This window comes from Diachasma alloeum, unplaced genomic scaffold, assembly GCF_001412515.2.
Source record: "Diachasma alloeum isolate Michigan unplaced genomic scaffold, Dall2.0 Dall_scaffold_00443, whole genome shotgun sequence".
In the NCBI taxonomy this organism is placed as follows: Eukaryota; Metazoa; Arthropoda; class Insecta; order Hymenoptera; family Braconidae; genus Diachasma; species Diachasma alloeum.
The window spans coordinates 641,906-650,150 of record NW_021680582.1 but is presented as its reverse complement, the minus strand read 5'-3'; the positions used below and the strand labels follow the sequence as shown (position 1 = coordinate 650,150).

Sequence of the window (8,245 nt, the reverse complement as noted above, 5' to 3'; positions counted from 1 at the left end):
GGAATTTTTACAGACTTGAAAATGAGTTGTGATACATTTAAATGGTTTCGTTAAGTCATCAGATATTTAATATTGATTGCTATAGTTCATTTTACCTGGCCACCCGTCTTGCAAATCTCGACCAATTTTTTCTTTCTCAGGCTCAGGAGACCTACGTAGGTTCCAACTACTGCACTTTCATCACTCACCTGCTTCCCACGGTGAACGCACAATACGGATGTGCGATCCTCGTAGTCATGGAAATCAATGATTGATCCATCAACCAATCGCTAGGCGAATAAAAAGTTAACAATGAAAACGATCATTCATTGTCAATCAACTTAATGAAAAAGTCTGCATAAAGAAATACTGAATCAACATTCACTTGGCGAACAAAATTGATTATGGCGAAAGTCGATTATCATAAATATATATTTCATATGACAGATATTTTCCAATACAGTATATAGTGTACAGTAATATCTGAAACGACTCGTTTCGGAGAATTCAAAATTATGCATGCAAAGAAAGAACACGTCAATTATGCCATTTCCCCACAGAAATAGGTTTTGCATTTCGCCTGCCCTGAGAAGATACAGAAAACTCCTCAAACTTGATGTTTTCTACAAAGGTTGCAATTTAATTCAAATTTTTCCGTATGTCGCCTCATCGATCCTGCATAAGTAACACATTTATGACTTGGCTTTGAATCGCTTCACTTTCAACAATACAGGATTTATAGCTTTTATTAGATTAGCAATTTCATCAGTTTCAGTTTCTTCGACATTTTGGCCACTCAATGAGATAACTATATCACCTATTTCCAATTTCCCTGATTCCGCTGCACTGCATCCTGTCAACTGTAATAAACAAATTTGTGTAATTTTGTGTAATTTTGATATCGAAAGGATATCAAAATAATATGGATTTGAGTAGCTGATAAATAAAGCTTGCGGTCCATCTTAGCTCTCAGCATTCAAATATGAAATAATAGATAGATATATCTAACCTAGGGAGGTAATATGAAGGAGCTGTGCCGAAAGGCGGAATTACGTGCAGCTGTGTGAAAATAAATGTTTTCTCTCCCTGATGGCATAGGTAGTCATGATGGCATAGGTAGTTAGGGCTGCGTTAAGCATACGTAAAGCGCTGCCTTATCACCGGAATGACAAAAACATGAAAACATTCCTCACTTGGTGCACAATATTTCCTTACTACAACTAATGAATTTGCGTATTTTACCAATTCTGATATATAAGCTCCTTTTCCACATTTGAAAGCTGTTAAACCAAGACCAATGCCTTTCATAGGTTTTCGGTGAAGTTCCACTTCCACTTCTTCCGTGGAATGATCATCTTGTAAAATGCTCATTTTAATCTGTAAGAAAAAGAATCTATATACAGGCTGTCCCAAAAGTGTAGGTTGAGGGTTGAATTCTGTATCGAAAACTCCAATCAAGTTTTCCAATCCGTAGCTTCATTCAAAAGATAATAATAAATGAAGTTTGGTTAATCACGCCCCCGTAAATCGCTGCTTTACGGCCGGAATGACGAAGAATGACGAAAATTCATGGCCGCGAATGGACAATATTGTCACAACTCTCAAATCCAGAAAAAATCCATTGAGTAGATATATTAAAGTTTTTTTTGGAAATTATTGAAGAGCCCGATGTCTATTATTATTAAGTATTCTGAGAACTATGGTGGATATGCTACCGAATGGGTTCATTATACAGTAACTTATCCTTACTGGTCCCGAAGCAGTGAGAATTGTAGTTGCTGCTTTCTCATGTTCAATTGCTTTGAAATTTTCTTGACAAAATTCTAGTATTTGATCCCCTCGTTTCAGTTGACCTGTCTTCTCTGCTAGGCCATCTGGATATATATCCAAAATGAAAACACCACCCTGAAAATAGGTATAGCATCAGTGTTTTTCCGTGTACTGCAGAATTCTATCAATGGTATCTTTTTTACTTTACTAGATTGTTTTTTTTTAGATATCCAGATTACGTGAGACATTAATGTCCATTAATCCCATGTGCAGTGCAATAAATTGAGAAATTGAGAAATTGCAATGATGAATGTATGGGATTTTGGAATAAGATTGTAGTGGCAAATTTTCAAAATTTTTCAGAATGGTAATAGCTCATAACAAATAATGAAACATAAAGCACTCAATGAAATCTCCGTCTTGAGTTTCATTTTGAAAGAATCTTACAACTCAAAGTATACGAAATCTGATCAAGATTATCTGAGTATATATATACTCAGACCCGTTTTCAATGAATGTCTCGAAATCTTAAGTGAGATAGCAAAATTTTATAACCTTTTTTGTAGAGCCGATTGAGAGCTAGAACAAATGTAATTACGAAAATTTTGCCATCTCCCTTGGATTCCGAAATATTCTCCACAAACTCAACTGGCAGATAAATCGACGTAAACCGTTTTATCACTTGGCTACTGATATATCTGATGTATAACTCCAATGCCACCAGAGTACAACGTTTTTACATTTGTGGTTTTGATGCATTTTTGTTATTTGTATTATTATAACATGTAAAATTTAGGACGTACCATAAGACAGTATTATTATAAACTTACGCATGATGTGTCACTTCCTCCTGTAATGATAAGGCCAAGTGGACTTTCTTTAGTCTTGGTTATTTCTACTGTTATGGGTTTGCCTTTAATTGTCTTGACATTTTTAGGGTCGGTTGTCCCCTCAGATGTTTTCACTTCAGCCGATTGCTGCGTTTGACCTGGAAAGAAATAAACATTATTAACATAGTGATTTAGCAATTCTGAAATTTTTCTAATCGATATTATATACTGAAAGAATAGAAGGAAATCATGGGAGTCAGCAAAATATACGAAATTCCCTAGCAGATGGCGATTTAATAGGGAGTTGAATTGTTCACTCGGTCGATGGTCAATTATTAGTCGATAGATGGATGGTCAATCAATTGACCATAGTGATCGACCGAGTCAACAACTCATCTCCGTGTATGGACTTTTGTATCAGTCCTTTCCCTGACTTATTTCTCCAATCGGCTAACTTACCAACAGAGGTTTCAGTTGTTGCTGCACCCGTTGATGCTTTCGAGGGCTCATTACGGTCAGATTGGTCTTTCTGCTTGTTTTGATTTGGATTACATACAGTGACAGTGACCATTCCTTCCACACGTTTCAACACAGCAGTAGCCTGCGAAATGACAGAATAATAAATGCTAGTGAAAGGAAAAAAAAAAACAAAAAACAAAAAATGTCAATAAATAAAGTCTAAATAATGAAAGTTTGTGTAAAATGACAAAATCGTGATGGATAAGAATAATCAAACTGATGATTTGACAAAATGATTGAATTTTACCTGATCATATGTAGAACCCAGCAAACTATCTGAATTGACGCCCAGAATCATATCCCCCAGTAGAAGACCACCCTGTTGAAGCAATAGTGCATGTTGAGAATAACAAAATTTTCCTTTTGATAATAGGCGATTTGAAAGAGAGCTCGAGCGTTCTTCTTGTCTTGAAATAAAATGAAATAGTGATGAATCAATTGAATTAATTAACATCTTACTCTTTCTGCCACGCTTCCTTCTTGAATGTCGGAAATGAAAATCCCTTGACCAACTTGTGCATGCTTGCCTTCAACAATCATTATGCCTAAGCCGTATAATCCCTGGAATTAATAGAAAAATATTCTTCTTACTCGACCTTATAAATATAGAATTCATTCATTGTATAAAATACCTTTTTTAAAGACACTGTCCGCACTCCTTCGAATCCGCTATAACGGTCCTGTAGATAAGAATTACTGCATGAGTAGATGATAGTTATTAGATTCGCATAATCGTATATGAATTATCGATCAATAAATTCACTTACACTCTCGTCGAAGGCGGCGGGGAAATGAATGGGAATCTTCACTGCTAGTTCATTGATTTCAGGGCTATTCCTTATATTTTAATGAAATACAAAGATTATGGATTATTATTTATTTAAATGATAAAAAATAAAGAAAACATATGTAATACATCATATCATTGAGAGATAAAACTTACCGATGGATAATTAATTTTAGGGTTGGTCCACACATTCCTTTTATCACCACTGAAGCATTAAGGTGGCACCGGCCTTGAAGTACATGCCCATTGACCTACACGAAACCATCCTATCATCACTGAATATTCAAATCCAAGTTAACTAAATAAATCAATTATTTTTCCAATCATGATAATCAATTGATACCTCCAATATTTCATCTCCAACTTTTAAATTGCCCGCTTTATAGGCATTTCCCTTTGGATTTAAGCCACATATAAATACAGCCATCTTTGACCTATCTTTATGTCCAGACAAAGCAATACCTAAATCGCCAGTCGTTCTGTCGATTTTCTCCAAAAGTACTTGACCGCTCAATGCACGATATTTCTTCAAAATTTTCACTTAAAATGAATTATGTAATTTTTGAAAAATGACAAAATTCATTAGCTAGTTGTACTGCATGACATTTTTTCGTCACAGCATCGATATTACAGATACGATGATAATACTCACGAGCAGTATAACCGTATTCATCCTCATCTTCGGGATCTGCTGTTATTTCCCCAGCTGTTCGTTTCACGTTACCGGCACTTTTACGAGATATCTGTAGATTATTGATTCATTAGTTTCATGCAACTGTGCATGGATAGTTACAAGTCCCCAAAAAATTCAATCCCCAAAAAATATTTACCTCCATACCAGCCTTAGTATGAATGTTGCCCTCCATATAACGTTCATCTTCACTTTCAGAACTCTCATCAGTATCAGGATGCTCATCAGTATGCTTTTCTTGATCAACAGCTGCATCGATAGCAGCGACATGTTCGGTGACATTTGTTGATGGTGTCAAAGTTATATCAACTTCCGAATTGCTGGACGGTGATCTAGAGAATAACAAATTGATTGATAAAAAGAGTCATCACATAGTGTATTGATGACGGCATGTAAATTTATTTCAACCACAAATTTACCTTTTCTTCATCAAACTCTGTTGATTATTAATTTTTGCTTCAATAAGTTGACCGCAATCGGATTGCTCCTGTAATCAATTCAATCTGATTTCAATAAATCACATTAATCAATACTTATTCATTTACTGACCATAAGCGTAAGTGATTGAACGCGAAGTCGAACGATATCTTCATTTTTTTTTATTATTTCAGCTACCTTGTCACAATTACAGTTAAGTACATTAACGCCATTGACCTCGACTATGCGATCTCCAATCTGAAAAATCAGTAGAATCAAATGAAATTTTACCCAATTGTATGTATCTCTGCTGATGCATGCTTATAATTATGAGGGTAAGTATATTAAGATGCCGGCGCATATAGCGGGGAGTAGGAATACTCAAAAAGAAACCGATTAGTTGCTGTTAATAAGCAAATTCATATTATTGAATTTAGTACACCATGTTTATAATATGTCATCAACATACAAAATATCAAAAGCAACAGCCTCCAGCAATGCATTAAAAATCACATAAAATTACAAAAAAAAAATTTTATTTGCTATGGTAATTAACAAATTCATAACTCGAGATTATCGTAATGTCATTTCTAATTAATATAGTTTTTAATTTGAAATATATGTGAAAATAAATGTTTAAATAAGAGCTGTATTATGAGCTATTTTTAGAAAAACTCATAATACAGAGACTTGCTTTTTAACATTGTTTACCGTCGGTAAACAAAGTCACGGATGGTTAAAGGACCTTTCGACTCGAGTGGCGACATCGATCGTCCTGTCATATTAATTTGTTCGACAGGAACATCGACTGCCGCCATAGGTCTGCGCGTACGCCGTAAGGATTCGCTGTATTGCATGCAATTAGAAAACATGTGTTTCAGTCAATGTTTCTCTAGGAATGTGTAAACATGGAAAAGTTTGGTGGTATAATAATAAAATTGTGAAATAAATAGATTAGGGCATATTATACAGTTGGTGAATAATTTCCGGAACGAATAGACATATTCATTAATAAAACAAGGTAAATGTGTTATGACATATTTAAAATCAAATTCAAATGAAACAAAAACTATAATAATAATAATAATAATAATAATATATCAATGTTGAGTCTTCTTTTTTAACTAGACTAGAATCTGTTGCAATGTTCGTTTCCATTCCATTTATCATTGATAAATAATGCAATATGTTTGACATGACTCACTTGTCTCAATTCTCGCAATGTATATCTGTTTTATCGAGGAATCATTGGATTTTTACCTTCAAATTGCAATTATTGGAGACAGATGCATCAGGATCAATGGATTTGATGAATACTCCTGAACTTTTCTGTTCACCCGTATTTATCTCGTCAGTTGGTGCATCAATCTACAATTGTTATTCATACACATGAAATTAATCGAAATAATTGTTGATAATAGACCCTCTATTTGACATTTATAATTAAATAAATAAATAATTGACAGATTGTTGCCAATAAAAATGTTTTGACATGTTCTTGCTAATGAAACTTGAGTGAATTTATTGCAAACAATGCTTTTTTTCTCTATTAACTTATTCATGGAAAAATGACTAGTCGAAGATTGTTTGTGAAAAAAAATAGTCCAATGATTCTTTTCATACATAAAGCACTATAGACAGACCTTCCCACCAATTATACTGAAGCCTAGGTTTATGTTACATCCTCTCTGAATTTCAACAATTCTATCCAAACCCCATTTTTTTGGCTGATTGATGTTCACCTCAACTTCTTGTGTGACAGTCATGATGAATCTGAAATATTCAATTGAACAAAGAGCCTGAATACTTCGTTAACGTTACTTCAACAGGAATAATTTTCACCAAGAAATAGATCAAGCATTTGCCCGGAAAACAATGTTTTTAAGTTATATTCGTACCTAATTCACAACAGGAACGTGTTTTGATAAATCGCTTTGACTCACTATTGTAACTCCACTGCGTTACCTATATATATATATATATAGGAAACCTTTCAAGCGCGGAGAGTGTGTAAAACCCAAGTGAAATAATAATGATCCGTGTGTTTTTCACTGCAAAATTGCCTTAAAGAAAGTAAATGATAATGGTAACGCAAATACACATTGGTTTTTTTTTTCAATATTAAAGATTTTGATATACAGACGCGCTAGGATTCGCGGTCAAATTTTTCCATACGTACAATCCGTGAATCATTGCTAATTGAAGAGAAAAGAAAAAAATTTTTATTCAACTTTTTCTTACTCCAAGACAATCTCAACTACCACGGTTGTTAATTAATGTTGGACACTCTTAACAAACTGAATGTTCCACAACTGATTTTAGACATTTACTAATTGCATCCGGAACTCGAAATTTGACACTTGCTCAAGTGACACGTCGGTAACATAGTTTATCTTCATACATACTCATTGGATAAAATATACTTCGGAATAAATACTGTAAACTTAAATATGCTCCAATTATTTTTAATATTTCTTTTAATATTGAAATAATAGAGGTATAGCTCTGGTATTGTACGTAAAACTGTGCATTATTCGTTTGATTCTATATTTTATCTGATGAGCGCATATGATAACTTATTTTATCGAGGTATAATTTTTAATTGTGTAATTCATATCGCTAATGTGTTTATTAAATCTATTCATGCATGAATATAGCCACTCAATGATATTGATATTGTAGTAGCACTGCATGTCGATACTTCAGACATTTTTTAATGCATATTGATGCATAGAGGGTAATTGTGAAATTTCTTTTACCGAGTGCAAATGAAACCGATGACTTGCGCATATCTCACCATAAAACTGATGTACTAAAATCCAAGAACCAAGAATAGCTGATGAATGACGATCAATATTTCAATTACCTTTCTTCTACCGTCTAAAGATGGTTTGGAACCAGGGGANCGTGCTAGGGCCTCTAAAGATGGTTTTGAACCAGGGGAGACTCCTAGACCCCACTGGACAATGTTGTCACAATTGCGCTTTTCAATTGAAAACAGACATCATCTTTAGAGACAATTGTCATCTTTAAAGACTTCTGCACGCCATTTTTCGAGCCGCTCTTTCATTTGACCCAAAAAAAAACATGACCGTGACTATTCGCACCATTGCGTTGGTCACTCCCGTACACTCCATACACTCCACGCATGCGTGAAGTTTGTGTGTTTCACGCAGCCGAATTTTCATACTGCTGTGTATTTCACGCAGTTGAAGTTTCATACTACTGTGTGTTTCACGCAGTTGAATTTTT

At 34.3% G+C, this 8,245-nt stretch overlaps 2 protein-coding genes across 4 annotated transcripts in view; one reads left to right on the top strand and one right to left on the bottom strand.

Annotated features, from left to right (window-relative positions):
• Positions 1–393: 393 nt before the first annotated feature.
• Positions 394–7,343, bottom strand: LOC107042344 (inactivation-no-after-potential D protein). 3 transcript variants are annotated; one of them, XM_015263347.1, is made up of 19 exons: positions 7,173–7,343; positions 6,892–7,056; positions 6,637–6,766; positions 6,254–6,361; positions 5,126–5,251; positions 4,996–5,063; positions 4,716–4,908; positions 4,538–4,628; positions 4,229–4,425; positions 4,042–4,136; positions 3,866–3,935; positions 3,731–3,778; positions 3,558–3,659; positions 3,346–3,417; positions 3,039–3,180; positions 2,580–2,737; positions 1,729–1,884; positions 1,222–1,356; positions 394–839 (listed from the first exon to the last, which is right to left on the bottom strand). In XM_015263347.1, the coding sequence occupies exons 3-19, from the start codon at positions 6,757–6,759 to the stop codon at positions 672–674; spliced, it is 2,052 nt and encodes a 683-aa protein (XP_015118833.1). In that variant the 5' UTR covers positions 6,760–6,766; positions 6,892–7,056; positions 7,173–7,343; the 3' UTR covers positions 394–671. The 3 variants fall into 3 exon arrangements, 2 of the variants coding, with proteins under 2 accessions (XP_015118833.1, XP_015118834.1); XM_015263348.1 differs by having other exon boundaries at positions 7,235–7,343; XR_001461151.1 differs by adding an exon at positions 989–1,132 and having other exon boundaries at positions 748–839; positions 6,892–7,343.
• Positions 5,844–8,245, top strand: part of LOC107042345 (octopamine receptor beta-1R) — a 24,160-nt gene continuing 21,758 nt past the window's right edge. The window contains exon 1 of the mRNA XM_015263350.1: positions 5,844–6,014. The gene's annotated coding sequence lies outside the window, so the exon portion shown is untranslated. The remainder of the gene's footprint in view (positions 6,015–8,245) is intronic.